Source organism: Vipera ursinii, assembly GCF_947247035.1.
Source record: "Vipera ursinii genome assembly, chromosome: 2".
Classification (NCBI taxonomy): domain Eukaryota; kingdom Metazoa; phylum Chordata; class Lepidosauria; order Squamata; family Viperidae; genus Vipera; species Vipera ursinii.
The window spans coordinates 28,468,234-28,486,276 of record NC_139513.1 but is presented as its reverse complement, the minus strand read 5'-3'; the positions used below and the strand labels follow the sequence as shown (position 1 = coordinate 28,486,276).

At 41.4% G+C, this 18,043-nt stretch overlaps 1 protein-coding gene across 1 annotated transcript; it reads left to right on the top strand.

Annotated features, from left to right (window-relative positions):
• The first annotated feature begins 672 nt into the window (after positions 1-672).
• LOC310635387 (uncharacterized protein) lies at positions 673-10,194 on the top strand. Its single transcript, XM_083354266.1, has 5 exons — positions 673-746; positions 1,840-1,954; positions 2,069-2,136; positions 3,705-3,834; positions 7,820-10,194. Exons 2-5 carry the CDS (start codon positions 1,849-1,851, stop codon positions 9,700-9,702), a joined length of 2,187 nt encoding a protein of 728 aa, XP_083210392.1. The 5' UTR covers positions 673-746; positions 1,840-1,848; the 3' UTR covers positions 9,703-10,194.
• The last annotated feature ends 7,849 nt before the right edge of the window (positions 10,195-18,043 follow it).

The following is an 18,043-nucleotide window of genomic DNA, read 5'->3' as shown; positions in this document are numbered from 1 at the left end:
AAAAAATAGAAATAATCCAAAATGCCAAATACACTGAATCTTCTTATTGAAGTTATCAGTTTACCAGGCCAGAAAAATACTTTCTTCTATGGGGATGAGTATCGATGAACAATCCAATCCACTACTTTCTATTTGTTGGAATTTGTTTTCTATCAGAGAGTTGCAAAAGGAGGTCATTCCTTCATCTTCTTTAGAGACAAAGTTATCTCTTTGGCAAAGAGGGTTAATGGCTTGTTCTGATTCCCATGGCTAGATGAACATTGCTATGAATGAAAAAGAATTTGGTTTCCTTGAACTCATTTGGATTTGTGTTACAGGACGGAGAAAGAATGGCGAGCCTTCCTTTAGCAAGTGGGGGAACTGGAAAAGGTCCTTCCAGTGTTCAGTCTGAAATCGGTGAGGAGATCTGGGCAAGAACTGGCCAGAAGATCCTGGACGATGGAACCATCCTTTCACCACTTCAGTCCTGGAATTTTAGGAGCATCCGGTATCAGGAGGATGAGGGTCTCCGAGGACTTTGCAGCCGACTGCACTACTTTTGTAGCCAATGGTTGAGACCAGAAAAGCACACAAAAGCGCAGATGCTGGACTTAGTTGTTCTGGAGCAGTTCCTGGCCATTCTGCCCCTGCAGATGGAGAGCTGGGTGCGGGAGTGTGGAGCAGAGAGCAGCTCCCAGGCGGTGGCCCTGGTGGAAGGCTTCCTCCTGAGCCAGGCACAGGAGAACAAGGAGCAGGCTGAGTTGCAGGTGAGAGGACTTCCTCTTGGGAGCCCAGAAGGACTTGGATATAATAATATGTTCAAATTTTTGTTTCCTTTTAAAAATATTATTAAGCTTATCAAAATATAAAAAACAAAGAATTGAAAATAGTAGGAACTGGTGGGAATTGAAGAGAAAGACGTATAGGGTAAAGGGGAAAAGGAAAATGATTGACTTTGACTCTTTAAGGTAAAGGTAAAGGTTCCCCCGCAGTCAAATAAAATGGTAACATTACAGCCTCCGACTTCTACTTTTACATCCTTAATATGTACTAGAACTAGCCATTCTATAACAAGAAACTCTAAATTTCATTATTTTTTTATCCCAAGAAAAAGATCCAGAAGTGATTTCCAAGTAGAAACCAGGTTGGATGTGTTCTTTTCTTTAACTAAAGCAGTTAATTTTGCCGTCTCTGCTAGGTCCGTCAGTTTTTCCAGCAACTTCTCCATTATGGCAATTAATGTATCCTTCCGTTTTTGTGCAAAAAGCATTCTTAATGCTCTCAACATATAAAACAGCAAAGTTTGAGATTGTTTTTCAATCTCTTTGTCTATTAAAGTCCCTGGTTTAGTTTTTATACCCACTTTGAGAATCTTCTGCAGTAAAATATAAATCTTACACCAGTATTTCTTCGGTTTGTCCACCGAAATGGGTTTCTTATTTACATTTATATTTTGAACATTTCCTTTATACATCTTTGGCCGGTTATCATGCATTAAATAGAATTGATACATCATTTTATAAAACATGTGTTCCAAATTATAATTTAATAGAAATTTTAAAGTTTTCACCCAAATATCTTCCTGTTGTTCAGGCATTATATTATACACAAAATTCTTTGCCATTGGATCAATGTATTCAAATTCTTAATACCTCCTTACCAGAGTTCTCTGGCATTCATACTATGTGGAGATGCTTCACTCTTTCTATAGTTGCTTATCCTTTCTAGAAGAAAGATCTTGCAGAGCCATTTATTTCTTACTTCTCAGCCTAATTGATCGATACTGAGTGCTTTGCAGTAAAAAACCACTTCATGATGTTTGATGACCATTAATGCTTTTCTCCTTCATACTATGTCAAGTGCTTTACAATGGACATCAGAGATCCTGAAAGAATGAGGCATCCTTCAAATCTCCCTCAAGAACTGTTTTTCAGGAGGATCTCTCAGGAAGATCCAAATCAGGACACCTCAAGAGGTAATAATAAGGTCCTTCCACTCCTCTGATAAATCCTAACTTTCTTACCTTCTGTGTTTTCCCTTCTATAGCATTTCATTAATTATGCTTCTTGAAATTCTATCTACCTCACAGGGAAGAATAGAAGGAAGTTGACATTTTGTTTTGGGGGAACGGAAACCATGATTGAACCTCCAGCTCAGGTAAGAGAAGAACATTCATTTACTAGATTTGTATTTTCCTTTTCCCTCGGGAAATCAGCTGATGTACATAGTAGAGGTAGTCCTTCATTTATGACCACAATTGAAACCCAAATTTTTGTTGCTAAACAACACATTTGTTAAGTGACCTTTGCTCCATTTTATGACCTTTCTTGCCACATGTGTTAAGTCAATGACTGCAGTTGTTAAGTTTGTAATATGGTTGTTAAGTGAATCTGGCTCCCCTATTGACTTTGCTCTGAGAACGTCACAAAAGGTGATCACATGACCCAAGGACCCTGGAACCGTCATAAATATGAGTCAGTTGCCAAGCATCCGAATTTTGGTCATGTGGCCACGGGGATGCTGCAGCAGTCGTGGGTGTGAAAACTGGGTATAAGCCATTTTTCATGGTGCTGTTGTAACTTTGAACACTCACTAAAAACTGTTGTAAGTAGAGGACTATCTCTACTGTCTTCTTCCATTGTCCCCTCAGCTTTTGATTGGGGATTTTTTTAGGATTTTCTTTTAAGACTACTACTTTAAAAACAAAACTCTTTCCCGTAATTATTCTCCCAACCTTTCAGTAAATAATGTTTTACAGATATTTTCATGGCACCCATTCTTTCTGTAATTCTTTGAGTTGCATTTGTGCAAGGATCCTCAAAAGTATTTAATATTCACACCGGGATATTAACATTTTTAAAAGTTTTATTTACCATCATTGATAAGAAAATAAGTGATTAAGAAGAAAGATTTTATAAATCCCAGGACATTCCTCCAAATAAAAATTATTCTGAAAGCGCACATAATCAAGGCCCTGTTGGCTTGCAAAATACCTTTTAATCCCCTGATTTGTGCCTGGATTTGGAGGCCAAACTATCCAGCTTTGCAAAGGCTAAGAAATGCCTTCCTCAAAAAATGTTCTCCATTTTCTTATTTACTGTCGAGTCAATGGCTCAGACTACTACCAGTTTCCTTGCAATCGGAGGAGGGGCAGAGTCTCTGGATATTGATGGCACAAAACACAGATCCATGGCTGATCTCTCCCAGCTCTTTCATGAAGGCGTTGAGGATGAACAGGATTGCTCCTTCTTAGCCACTTCATAAAATTCTACAAAGAATCCCTTCCTCTACAGAGACATTTATGCCTTTAAACCCAGGTTAAACAAGTTAGTGTCACTGATTGGTGGGTTTTCCAAGGGCCACCTGCTAATTGATTGTCTCCTGACACTGAGTGCCTTTTGATTGAGGATGGATGAATTGATCCTGGCTGGCTGGCTGGATATTTGGTAAATCCAGAAGGATCTTGAGGTTGATCCAGAAGGAAATTGGGGTTACTTAACTGAATTGCACTGAAAGTCCTACAAAATCATTCAAGTTGATGAAACCTGTCTAAAACATTTCTTCAATCAAAAGTTTTTTTCTTCTGTCCACTTTCTCACCTAAAGTATGGAATCCTACTAAACATAACCATTTACCTTAGTTCATAGCTTTGCTTTGGGAATTTCTAAACAATAGGATAGATCCTATAGTCCCTCCTCAATCTGTTCTGAACTGTTGCCTTTCAGGAGGGTCTTCTGCCCTTTGAGGAGGTGGCTGTGTATTTCTCAGAGGAGGAGTGGTCTCTACTGGATCCTCACCAGAAAACGCTGCATTGGGAAGTCATGCTGGACAATTATAAGAACGTGGCCTCTCTTGGTAAGGGTTTCCTATTCTGCAGTCAGGCAGTTCAGGAAGACATTTTGTAGTCAGATGCCACGGATTGCTTCTTATGAAATCATCTCCAAATAGATATCCTCTCCTCAGAGGGAGAAGGAAAAGTCATGCTGTTCCACTGCTCCTATTAAGGAAATAGGTCAATGGCAATCTGTATTTGTTTTTTGTATTTCTATTTAAACATATTAGTAACAAAGTAATTCCTTGGTTTGCAGTAATACCAAACTTCATCAAACAGTTTTCAAATATTTTGGCCCAGGTGCTTCCGTATCAATCCTATCAAGAATTGCCACTCATGTTTTTTGACTTAATGCCTTTATTCTGGAACCGGGAACCGAGATGCATTATAGTTCTGATCCAGACAGCATAAACTCCACGAAAATGGTTTTAAACAAATATTTATTGTCCAGAAATTCTAAGCAGGGACTTACTTTGCAGTAGATACATCCAGTCATAGTCATATCTGTCCATTCTCGTAGGTAAAAAGGAATAATTCCCCATCTCAGCTAGGCATGGTTACGAATGCCAATAGATGCTTGCATGATGCTTGATTAGACAAGGGCTTTAACCACCCTGGCACGTAGCCAGTACATCCTGTAATAAACTTTGAAGCTCCTCCCACTGACTAGATAAGATATAGGACTGACTAACAAGTAGACTACATTTCCCAGAGTCCATCTCTTAAAGAGACAGCGTTTAACCCTTTAAATGCTAAATGCTCTAACACAGTTCTTAATTCCTAATCTAGCTATATAATGGACCAGAGTTACATACTGGTCCAGCACAGCCTTTTACAAGTTTTTATGCTTTTTGAATTGCGATATTATCATTTCTATACCAAACCATAATAATTAGACAAATATACAATATATTGGAATCTGGCAAAATACCTGAAGGCAATTACAGGTAGTCCTCAAGTTACGAATATAATGGAGCCTGCCCATTTCATTCGTAACTCAAAAATTCATGGGAATAAATCTTTTTTTTTTATTGAAAAGTTTTAAAATACAGTTTTCCTTTAAAAAGCCCCCCTTCCCCCTCCCTGCTCCCCCCCTACCTCCCCCCTACCTCCCTCCCTCCCCCCCTCCCTCCTCCCCCCCTACCTCCCCCCTCCCCCCCTCCCCCCCCGACTTCCCAGAGCTAAATACAAGGTATATATATATAAAAAAGCAATCATAAACAACCATATACTAACAACTATAAATTCTAAAATCCATCACTCTCTAGCTTATATAGGATAAAACAAACCTTAGCAATATTAAATATATATAAAAAACTAAAATAGAAAAAGAAGAAAAAAACGAAAGAAGACTTATTCGAATGCTACATGAAACTTCTTAACCCTATATTTGTTCTGGATAAACTCAATCCATTTTCTCCATATAACGTTCTTGCGAATGATCTTTCAAATAGGCCGAAATCTTCGCCATCTCTGCCAGGTCAGAAACCTTTAAAGTCCACTCTTCTATGGTCGGCAGTTCCTCTTTCTTCCAATATTGACCTATCAAAAGTTTTGCTGCCGTAACTAAGTTCAACATCAACTTGGAGTCCACAACTGTAGCGTCGACAATTATTCCCAACAAAAAAAATTGCGGACAAAACTTTATCCTCCGTTTAAAAATCTTCTGCATATTCCACCAGACTTTTATCCAAAAAACCTTAACCTTCTTACATGTCCACCATATGTGAAAATATGTTGCATCTTCATCACCACACCTCCAACATTTAGGCTGGTAATTCGGATACATACTTGCAAGCTTTTTAGGATCTAAATGCCATCTATAAAACATTTTGTAAAAGTTCTCTCTTAGATTTTGAGCTTGAGTAAATTTTACATTCCTCACCCAAATCTTTTCCCACGTGTCCATTGTAATAACTTCCTGAATGTTTTGGGCCCATTTTATCATACAATCCTTAACAAGCTCTGTTTCTGAATCAATCTCTATCAGTGCAAGATATATCCGTTTGATATGTGCTGGTCCCTGATTTCTAATTTGCTTTATCAAATTTTCATCAGTCATTGCAAATCCATTTTTCTGGTCTTCTTTCCACCTGGCCCGTAACTGAATATATTGAAACCAAGTTTGAACAACCTTCTCTTCTCGCAAGAGGCTATATGATTTCAAACGCCAAACATTCCTTTCCAAGCTTAAAATTTCCTTGTACGTAGTCACATCATGTTTGAAACCAGCATGTATATTTTCTATTGCGTGTTTTGGAATTGCCCACAATGGTATCTTGCTGCTTAACTTATGTCTATACTTCTTCCAAACTCTCAGCAATGCCTGCCTTAAAATATGCATCCTAAACACAGTATCTACCTTCTTATCATACAACAAATATGCATGCCAGCCAAACAACAAATCATGGCCCTCAAGATTTAATAACCTCGATTGCGTCAAATTAATCCAATCGCTTATTCCTACTAATGCAGCAGCTTCATAATATAGTTTAAAATTAGGCAATTTAAGGCCACCTCTCTCACGAGTATCCTGCATAATCTTAAGTTTAACTCGTGGCTTTTTCCCTGCCCACACAAATTTATTGATACCACGCTGCCATTCCTCCAAGTTAGAATCTTTCTTAAGAATCGGTATCATTTGAAATAAAAATAAAAATTTGTGCAGGACATTCATTTTCACTGCTGCAATCCGTCCCAACAAAGACAATTGCAATTTTTCCCAACTCTCCAATTCTTTTTGAATTTTCCCCCATAGTTTTTCATAGTTATTTTTATATAGCTTTGTATTAGAGGGCGACAGAATCACCCCCAAATATTTAACCCTTTTAACAATCTCAAATCCAGTTAATCCTTCTAAGAGAGCCTTCTGTGAAACTGTCATATTTCTAGCCAAAATTTTAGTTTTCTGTGTATTTACTTTAAATCCAGAAACCTTCCCATATTGTGTTATTATCTCCATCAGGTCCACAACAGAGTTCTCTGGCTGGGTCACTGTAATGTAATGGAGCCTGCCCATTTCATTTGTAACTCAAAAATTCATGGGAATAAATCTTGTACCTCAAAGAAGATCACCTCCTGCTTTCATCCACATATTTGCTAATTGAATGCATGGGGAAATAGGCGGTTCATTATTTGCACATGAGGTATCTCGGTGGGGAAGGCCATGGAAGGCCTAGTGATGGAACAGGCCCCCAAGGCCTCCACGATTCACAAAGATATCTCATGCTTCCCCCTCCATTTCTGCCGTGGCATATTGACTTACCTTGAAAAGATCCATCTCTTCTGTGCCGGCCTGCTTTTGAGGCATAGGAGGGTCAACGGAAGCTCCTCTGTGCTGTAATATCTTGTGAGTTCAGGTACCCATCCTCTTTTGCAGAGAATGAGTGCCTGAACTCTCACGACGCTTGTGGTGCCTATCTCCTGCTCACCCCCACCCCGAACTCGAGCCACATGGCCACCGGCCTTGGCTTCTGTTCTGCCGAATTGGGCCTCCGGAGGCAATTGGAAGCCTCCCCCAGCTTCCGTTCAATTCTCTGTTGCAGAAAAAGAGGTCTAAACTACTGTGAGATCATTCGAAATCAGTAGTGTGAGATCTCACATCACTGATCTCACATGATCTTGCGTTACTTTAGGCTTCCATTTTCTATGAAAGCACCAAAGGCCTAGAACAGCCAAGAAAGCAAAGGTGCATACCCACAGTCCTAGTGACTCTAGGGAGACTGGGGTGCGGGGGGAGGAATTAGCTAGGGTGAATGTTGCAGTGCTACTGTGGTTATTCCTAATGGTGAATGACTGTCGTAGTGTGGAAACATTCGTAATTTCACGAGTTTTTCGTAAACACTACTGGGAGATTATCGTGTAAATTCGAACATTCGCTAAGGGAAGGTTCATAACTCAGGGATTTTCTGATTTCTGACAGAGTGATCTTTTCCCCTATTTGATTTCTGACAGAGTGTTCATTTCCCCTAACATTTCTATCACTTTCATTTCTCTTTTCCTTTGAAGGTGATAATGAGAATGACAATAAAGTCGCTAGAGAATTAATGAAAGTGTTCAAACAAAGAGACGTAATGGAGAAGCCTGCAATTCGGACGGGATTCCAAAGGCAGGAAAGAAACACTTCAAATAATTGGAATAAAGAAAGCTCATCTTCCATTGATGCACAGATGCAGGACTTTATTGATCAACAAGGAAAAATAAAGAAAAAATACATTGGGAAAGGTTTAAGACTATTCAAAGATACAATAGATGTAAACGAGCACTATCTATCCCAAGTCAAAGGACAAGATTATATATCCAAAGACAAAGGAAAAAATTACAATTGGACTTTCACACTTTCTCAAGAAATTGGGTCTCTTACGTCACAGAAAAGTTTTCACATGGGAGAGAAGCCAAATAAATGCACTGAGGATGGAAATAAGACTGTTTATAAAAGAATAAGCACAAGGGAGAAGCTATATAAATGCAGGAAGTGTGGAAAGGGCTTCAGCAAACCAAGTCATCTTACATCCCATCAAAGGATCCACATAGGAGAGAATCCATATAAATGCATGGAGTGTGGAAAGGATTTCAGAACAAGAGGTGAACTTACATCCCATCAAATGATACACACAGGGGAGAAGCCCTATAAATGCACGGAGTGTGGAAAGGGCTTCAGAACAAACAGTCAACTTACAATCCATCAAAGGTTCCACACAGGAGAGAAGCCCTATAAATGCACGGAGTGTGGAAAGGTCTTCACAACAAACAGTCAACTTACAATCCATCAAAGGTTCCACACAGGAGAGAAGCCATATAAATGCATGGAGTGTCGAAAGGATTTCAGAACAAGAGGTGAACGTACATGCCATCAAAGGATACACACAGGGGAGATGCCTTATAAATGCATGGAGTGTGGGAAGGATTTCAGAACAAACACTAATCTTACATCCCATCAAAGGATCCACACAGGAGAGAAGACATATAAATGCATGGAGTGTGGAAAGGGCTTCAAGACAAGCAGGGAACGTACATGCCATCAAAGTATCCACACAGGGGAAAAGCCATATAGATGCACGGAGTGTGGAAAGGCCTTCAGAACAAACGGTCATCTTACATCCCATCAAAGGATCCACATAGGAGAGAAGCCCTATAAATGCATGGAGTGTGGAAAGGACTTCAGGACAAGCAGTGAACTTACATCCCATCAAAGGATACACACAGGGGAGAGGCCATATAAATGCATGGAGTGTGGGAAGGATTTCAGAACAAGCTGTGAACGTACATCCCATCAAAGGATCCACACAGGGGAAAAGCCATATAAATGCACGGAGTGTGGAAAGGGCTTCAGAACAAACACTCATCTTACACTCCATCAAAGGATCCACACAGGAGAGAAGCCCTATAAATGCATGGAGTGTGGAAAGGACTTCAGGACAAGCAGTGAACTTACATCCCATCAAAGAATACACACAGGGGAGATGCCATATAAATGCATGGAGTGTGGAAAGGGCTTCAGAACAAGCAGTGAACTTACATCCCATCAAAGGATACATACAGGGGAGAGGCCATATAAATGTATGGAGTGTGGGAAGGATTTCAGAACAAGCTGTGAACGTACATACCATCAAAGGATCCACACAGGGGAAAAGCCATATAAATGCACGGAGTGTGGAAAGGGCTTTAGAACAAAGAGTCAACTTACAATCCATCAAAGGAACCACACAGGAGGGAAGCCCTATAAATTGATGGAGTGTGGAAAGGGCTTCAGGAGAAGCGGTGACCATACTTGCCATCAAAAGATACACACAGGGGAGAAGCCCTATAAATGCATGGAATGTGGAAAGGGCTTCATCAGCCATTATCATCTTACAACCCATCAAAGGATACACACAGTGGAGAGGCCATAGAAATGCATTGAGTGTAGAAAGGTCTTCAGGAGAAGCAGTGACCATACACACAGGGGAGGAGCCCTATAAATGCATGGAGTGTGGGAAGGGCTTCACCCGAAATACTCATCTTATTTCCCATAAAAGAATCCACACGGGAGAGAGGCCATATAAATGCATGGAGCGTGGAAAGGGCTTCGCTGAACATAGGTGAAGGTGTCCACACAAGAGAAAAGCCATATAAATGCATGGAATGTGGAAAGGCCTTCAGTCAACGCAATAAACTTGCATCCCATCAAAGGATACACACAGGAGAAGCCCTATAAAGTGTGGAAAGGGCTTCGGCCGACACCATACTGTTACTTCCCATAACATGATGTGTTGACGTGAGAAGTCAATCCCCAAAACAAAGATACATTTGGGTGAGAATGAATGCTAATTATAGACTTAGTGAGCTTAGTCTGTGGATTTCCAATGTACACAGACTGAATTCTGGAAAGAGGGTTGGTTTTTTTTGTCTGTTTCATCCTTCTAACTTAGAGGCCTAGAGAGATGAATTTAGTAACGAAAATAAAAACAATGGGCATGTGCCATTATAATTATTATCTATAGGTTTTTGAATTTGTTTGTATAGGTTCATTTTATTTTATTTTTTTAGTAATGCGCTTCCTGCTCCCCAACTGTCATGTTTCTCCCACTTGGTCATAGCTCTCAAAAGAATGTGAAGACATTGAAAAGGTGCTGCTTTCCCAAGCACAAATGAAAAAATAAAAGAAAAATCAAATGTATACCCTTGGTGTAGAACTGGGGCATCCCAAATGTAATCAAATTTGCATTCTCAGTGTACAACTGAGACATGAGTCAACCACTATCTATGGAGAAAGAGGGAACATTATTCATTCCAAGGCCTGAAGATGTATGAGGGAATTGTCACATGCCCATCAATGTTTAGCGTCTGGGAAGAGCTGAAACAATGAAGAAGGCAAGGGAAAAAGTGGATAAGAAAAACAAGATAACATGATAGTCAATGGAAGGACTAATTTAATTAAACAACAAAAGAAATTGAATAGTTGGCAACTAAATGATTTCCCTTATTTCAAATAATATGATTTATTAAAGGGGATACTGTATTGTTATAGATCAGACATGTCAAACACAAGGCCCGGGTGTCAGATCCGGCCCGCGAAGTGGTTTCATGTGGCCCGCGAAGCCATCCTGGAAACAGTGAGGGAATGGCCCCCGCTGCCTTGGCTCCGGCCCAGGCCAGCCAGGAGCCAATGTACAATTTTGTGGTGGCCATCTATGTTGAAATACATTCAGTCTTAGCTCCACAAGGCCATCTGGAAACAGTGAGGGACCGTCCCCTGCCGCATCGGCCCTGCCCCCTGGGTGCATGCTAGGGAGATATCACCCTTTGTGAGGAATGAAGAAATGAACCATCGCCTGGAAGTGGCCAGCACATGGCCCTGGCTACTTCAGGCAGGCTAGGGGCTGTGCAGCGTTGTGCTTCTCTTCAGATTTGTGCCACCCGGCTCAGCCTCTTAGCGCTGTGAGGAGAGGGCCATGTGCTGGCCACTTCCAGATGATGGTGCATTGCTTCATTCCTCATGAAGGATGACACTTTCCCAGCTGCATTTCTTGCCTGTTTTTCTCCCTCATCTCAAATATTTTCCCATCACTCTGTTCTTAGGAAGGAAGGAAGGAAGGAAGGAGGAAGGAAGTAGAGAAGGAGGGTCTGAGGGAAGTCCTGCCTTAGTCCTTCCCTGCTGCCATTTCACCATCCCCTTGCCACCGCCTCCTGGCCTAACCTGGGGGGGGTCTCCCATCCTATTGCTAAGGAGGTTTTGGATACAAAGCCAGGTCTCCTCAAATGGAGAGGAAGTGGGCCTCCCTCTTGACGTTGTCCTCATACCCATCATGAGCAACCTGGCTAAGGAGAGCAAGCACAGCAGCAGGGCGCCCCCTTGGGGGCTGGGCTTAGTGCTGCGGGTACTTGAGGGCTGGGCTGGGCATTTGACCTCCGCACCACCATCCAGCCTTCCCCCCCCCCTGCATGGCCTGAGAGGAACAGTGAAGCTCTTCCAGTGGACCATGCCTTGGCACTTGCCCCAGTCCCATCTCCTGCCAGAGACCCTCAGATTTGTCCCACTCCTGCCCAGGCTCCCGTAGGCACCATTGACGCAAACAATGTAAGGCTGGCCATGCCCACCCAGTAGGTCACACACACTCCAGCCACGCCCACCCAGTAGGCCACGCCCACCCTGGCCACACCCACCCGGCCCCTCAAGGGTAACTGCAATGCTGATGCGGCCCTCAATGTATTCGAGTTTGACACCCCTGTTATAGATGATTTAATGTGGTGGGAAATAGATAGCTTTTAGGAAATTGAACAAGACTATATTCAAATAGATAAGATGTGATTCTGTTATGAATTGAGATGAGGGAAACTATTACCTAAAGCCTGGGAATTACAAATATCAAATGTTAAGTTTGAATATTGATGGGAAACTAAAAATTGGGAAAAATCAATAACAGGACATTGATAGTCTATAAAGATTGAATGTAAAAGTAATTAAGATATGTATAAGCTAAAAATTTATTGATAAATGTAATAATGATGTTTTCACTTAGTTGATATAATAAGAACTGTAGTAGCTTAAATACGAGATAGTAGATATTAAGGGAAAAAGAGGAAATATTTAATGTTATAACTTGAAGTTTGTACTAAAGATTTTTGTATGTTATTGAACTATTGATTAACACAGCCACCACGTTGCTTTTTAAATACTTAAATGTAAAATTAGAAAATTAATAAAATACTATTTAAAAAAGAAAGAAAAAAAGTTTTGTGAAAACAAGGGGTGTCTGGCTTTCCTTTTACACACTGCTGCCTGCATGCTGAGGAAATACACCCAGCTTCTTCGGAAACCTGGACAGATGCCCTGGACGCAAGCTGGCTTGGAGAGATATTTGGTGATTGGCGAAGGGAAATTTTTCTGGTTGTGTTAGCTTTTTGAGGTCTTCTGGTTTTGCCATGTTTGATTCCTGTTATCCAAAGAACAGTTGCTTCTACCATCTCAGGGATGATGGTCATAGCATCCTCTGATAAACCCCATAAGCCAGCCAAGTTCCTGACTATCACCGCAACAACAAAGGAATATATATCATTGGTCGCCAAGTAACAGAATGCATTCTGTTACAAAATTAAAAAGGGAGGAATGAAGGGTCCTGTAACTGGAACAAAAAGAAATTGTTTAGCCTAACTACTTCTGTCTCGCTTCTATAATCAGCATTTGTGTCAGGGACAAATTTCACACAAGTGTGGGAAACATGTACATGGATGGGATGTACAGAAGGAGGGAATAAGGGAGTGTACAAGAATGATTGATGTCTTCCTTATGAAAGGAATAGATTATTATTCAGAAATTTCTAATGAGTCTAAAGATCGATAGAAGAAGCCAGCTGAAAGTCATAAATTCTGACAAGTAGTTGTAGCTAACCTAAACCACAAGCAGAGGAAATACAGAAATAACTATAGGAGCCGAGCTTTGTTAATGGAAAATTAGATGGTGATAGATATGATGTGTACAAAGGAGCTTCCTGGAACATGAGAGGGACAGTGGTTTTAGGCGGTTTGGATAATTTATTGGATGATTAGGGAAGGGGCGTTGAGTGTGATAGGGGAGGGGGGAATCTGCGTCGGGAGCAGGATATAAAAATGTGTCAAACAGCTGTTTAAGGTGTGACTGAACTCCTGTGTGTGTGTTTCAGTTCACCAAGCCTTTGCAGATGCTTCTTTTTAAATAAAACTTTGTTGCTGGAATTCCAAGTGACTTTGTTTTGGGATCTTGAGCCACGTTCCAAACACTTATCATGTAATGGCTCTGTTGTCTGATTTTCATTGGCTAGCAAAGTTTATAAAGCAATGTTTTATAAGGTGTGGCACTTCTGGATGTAACTCTTCCAGGGTTCCAGATTGTTTGCAACCCAGCTGTTTTATTTGATCAATTAAAGCACTGTTTCCTCAAGAAGCCTCAGCTTGAGTTGCCTGAATAAAGTTTTAATGGTATCTCAAATTTAAGTAAGGGCCAGTGAACTTACAATAGTTAAAGATGCAGAGGCTCATTATTAACAATCAACCAATAATAATTATCAATAATCTAAAGGGCCAAGAGGCAGCCAGAACAGAAAAGAAAAGTAGTTTGTGCTGGGGCTGAGAAAGTAATATAGGGGCCCTCCTCTTGAAACTTGGAGTACATCAACCTATGCAACTATTGCTGATATGCGGTCTGAGGTCGCCTCCTGTGATGGTTCTGCCCACTGGAGACAAAGGTCCTAACATGCTTAAATCTAGAAAATCCAAGAAGGGTCTCGAATTCTGAAGCAATGGTCAGTCTGCAGAAAGTAAAGGGAATAAGCAATCAAATGGAAAATAGAATAATGTCTAGTATGGATGAATGAAGGAGGTGAAAGAGAATGCAAGTGAGAAAGTGAATAAGAGAAACGTATTCTGACTCTAACTGTTGTTTAATGATGAATCCCCTTGCTGAGACCCCTGTGCCTGGCCTGTATAAGTGGATACTATCACTGCTAACAGCCTTTGCCAGATAGCAGAACTCATGAAATTACCTTTTTGTCATCCACAAGGACCTTTATTTGCATGCAGAGAAGATTACAGCAGACAAGATGTAGTAGATGATGAAATGGATGGTATTTCAAGGTCAAAAACAGTAATGGTCCTACCATGAGAGGAGACTGCATGTGAATGGTGCCCCGGAAGTGATAGAACATTCAGGGTTAAGAAGAAACAGGAAGTACGTCACAAATGAGAGGAGTTGGCTGAACAAATTAACATAAATGTTGTAGTTCCCAAACAACCACATGGTGGCAGCACAATATGCACTGCATAATACTTTATGGCTGATATAACAGCACACTCCCCATCTGGTATTGTAAAATACCACTATATAATCCTATAATGATAGTTATTCAAATGCAAAAAATATTGGTGATTTGCTTGTTGTCTTCAAGACCTGAAAGACATAAAAGAGGAACATGCATATATTGCAACAATAACAACTGCAATTTCAGGCCTCAAATAGTCTAGATTAAAGTTTAAATCACTTTTCTTCTTGAACTCAGGATCCAACAAGGAAAGGCGACGAGTTCAATCTTCAAGGGGCAAAAGCAAGACAAGTTCTGTGATGGGTCTGTTGAAAGTTTATGGTGCCTTGCCTTGCAACCTTTACCTCCTCCTTACGTATGTTCCCATCATCACTGGGAATGGCTTTCACAATGAGTCCCTTGGGCCATTCAATTCTTTCAGCTTATTGGTCCTTGAGCAGAACAAGGTCTCCAACTTGGAGATTGGGGTTCTGATGTTGCCATTTTCTGCGTCCTTGCAAAAGAGAAAGATACTCCATCTTCCATCGATTCCAGAGGCAGTTGTCTTTTGCAGAGAGAGGTTTTTGGCAGAAGTGCCAGCCTTGACCATTCAGTGTCATTAGATTTGGTGTGATAGCATTGTGCAATATGGACTAACCTTGCAATGATGCGTACAAGCTTTGTCCAGTTGGAGAACCATTCAAAGCATTGACAGTCGATGATGGTGCTCTGCTCAGATCTGGTGAGAAGTGTCTTGACGTCAGGACGAATCTCTGGATCGTCAGGATCTTGAAGATTGAAGACCTCAGCTGTGCTTTCTCCTGAGGCATGAAGAGGTAATGGTGCAACTCTTTTATGGGATGCAGAACGAAGAGAGCATTATTGTGATCCTCTTGAGTACAAAGGACACTATATTCCATTTTGTGTCTGTTCCTTTGATCCCCCTGTTACCTTTATTCAGGGGTGTGGTTTTTACAGAATCGTTCTTCAAAATAGATGTTTGGAGAGGAATCTTATATTGTCAAAAGCACATGGATTGACAAGGCTTGTTGATCAGGGCAAACGTAACAGCCTCCTTCTTCCTCGCCTCTCATGGGAAATGTACCTTTTCTTCGCACTTTGCATGAGCACCTGCCTTGCACGCAGAGTCCACCAGGGGCTCCTCTGCAAAGAGAAGGCAACACAATGGGCCTCCATCATTGAGCCACTGGAGGGCGAACGCCACACATTGCTTTCCAGAAGGGAGATTGAAAGGCATTGACATCAACCGGTCTTGCCTCTTTAGGATGCTGTATTCGCTCTCTTGAGCATTTGAGCTGTGCAGAACTCTTGAAGGAAAGAGATCCAGAAAGGGCCAGGATAAGTGGCCAGATTCTTCCAGTGTGAAGGGAGGGCTCTTGAACTGAAGAAGTTAGAGATGCATCCCAAGTTCTCGTCTTAGCAATAGATAAGAAGGAACTAAGTCACTAAGGAAAGAAAGTAAAATGTCACTCAATCCAGACAAAAGAAATTGGACAAGAGCTGATATGAAAGCTTTCTCCAAATCCCATCAACAGCTACCAGGCTTGAAAATCAACAAGAATAACTGTCATCTGATGAATCAGGAAAAAGCAAGGAATTTGTTGGAGGGAAAGGATCCTAAAGTACAAACACTTTTTGAATTGCTCTTCATCTAGAGTTGGCAGCTGGCAGCTTCTGTCCTTCTGGCAAGTGCCAGCCAGCCTAATCGAGAAGGACTTAGGTCAGTATGGATGAGCGTGTACATGTGAAAAAGAACAAATATATATGTTGTACCAGTAAACGTCTGTTATTTTAAATTCACTGACTCTCCCTGTATTTTAAAGAACGATTTGTCCCTCAGGGTGTGGGTGAAACTGGCTATTTCCCAGGGCTGTGAGAGTGTGAGTGACCATAAGCTTTAAATACAACACTCTTCGGAAGTGTAACATTGCCTAAAGCAGGTTGAGGCGGCTTCCTGATCAAGGGAAACGTGAGCGCCCCCTCCTGCCCCCGCATGGGAAATGCTCCGTCTCTCCTTGTTCCAGGAGCGCTTTCCATTCACAGAAAACCCACCAGAGGGCGGCCTCTGCAAAGAGAAAGGGACTCCACGCACTTCAGCGTTGGGCCGCTGTGGCCGGTTGGGAAGGAAGTGACGTCAGTAAGCCTTGCCTTTCTAGGATGCTGGACTCTCCCTCTTTAACCCTTTGATCTTCGCAGGCGGTTAAAAAGGCTGCAAGGAAGTCTTGAAGGAAAGAGGCACAGGTGACAAAGGGGGTTGTTTGTCTGTGTTTGTGTGTATGTTTCTCTCTGTGTGTGCTAGTGTAGACCACGTACGTTGCCCTCAGGAAGAAATCCAGATGCCAGAAAGGAAAGGGGGGGAGCCTGAATAGTCCTACACGCCCTATTTCCTGGGTAGTGGGAGAGCTTGCATGGCAAATCTCAAGGAGGAAATAAGAAAAGGTTTGAAAATGCAAAAGATTATGCCTACGTTCTCACTCTGCTGGATGACAGTAAACTAGGTTCGACTCCTCTGCAGCTCAATTTGTTTTAGGACGGTAAACAGATCATTATGTTAAGCTTTGTGCATTTAAGCCTTTGTGTTTCATGTGAATTGAGCCCCTGGATCTGACTGACCTTTTTGTGCTTAGGACACATTGTATGAACCTGCCTTCCTGTGTGAAGGAAGAGAAATGGAACATCCTAATCCAGGGTCAATTGAATGGCATTACATTTTTTGTGAACTGAATGTTCATGCTTTGTTAACCTGTTCTGAGTTTTTGTATGCTGCGTGAACCCTGCTTATAGGTAAATGTAGATCTATATTTTTAAAAAGCAAGTAAAAACAATATAGAAATGATTCAAAATGCCAAATACACTGAATGGTCTTGACTGATGTCATCAGTTTACCAAGCCAGAAAAATACTTCCTTCTATGGGAATGAGTATAGATGAATGATCCAATCCACTACTTTCTAGTTGTTGGAATTTATTTTCTATCAGAGAGTTGCAAAAGGAGGTCATTTCTTCATCTTCTTGATAGACAAAGTTATCTCTTTGGCAAAGAGGGTTAATGGCTTGTTCTGATTCCCATGGCTAGATGAACATTGCTATGAATGAAAAAGAATTTGGTTTCCTTGAACTCATTTGGATTTGTGTTACAGGACGGAGAAAGAATGGCGAGCCTTCCTTTAGCAAGTGGGGGAACTGGAAAAGGCCCTTCCAGTATTCAGTCTGGAATCGGTGAGGAGATCTGGGCAAGAACTGGCCAGAAGATCCTGGACGATGGAACCATCCTTTCCCCACTTCAGTCCTGGAATTTTAGGAGCATCCGGTATCAGGAGGATGAGGGTCCCCGAGGACTTTGCAGCCGACTGCACTACTTTTGCAGCCAATGGTTGAGACCAGAAAAGCACACAAAAGCGCAGATGCTTTACCTGGTTGTTCTGGAGCAGTTCCTGGCCATTCTGCCCCTGCAGATG

Coding starts and splice junctions, on each gene's coding strand:
- LOC310635387 (XM_083354266.1), top strand. CDS start 1,849: ATGGACATCAGAGATCCTGAAAGAATGAGGCATCCTTCAAATCTCCCT. Junction 1,955..2,068: donor AAATCAGGACACCTCAAGAG/GTAATAATAAGG, acceptor TCTACCTCACAG/GGAAGAATAGAAGGAAGTTG. Junction 3,835..7,819: donor TAAGAACGTGGCCTCTCTTG/GTAAGGGTTTCC, acceptor TTTCCTTTGAAG/GTGATAATGAGAATGACAAT.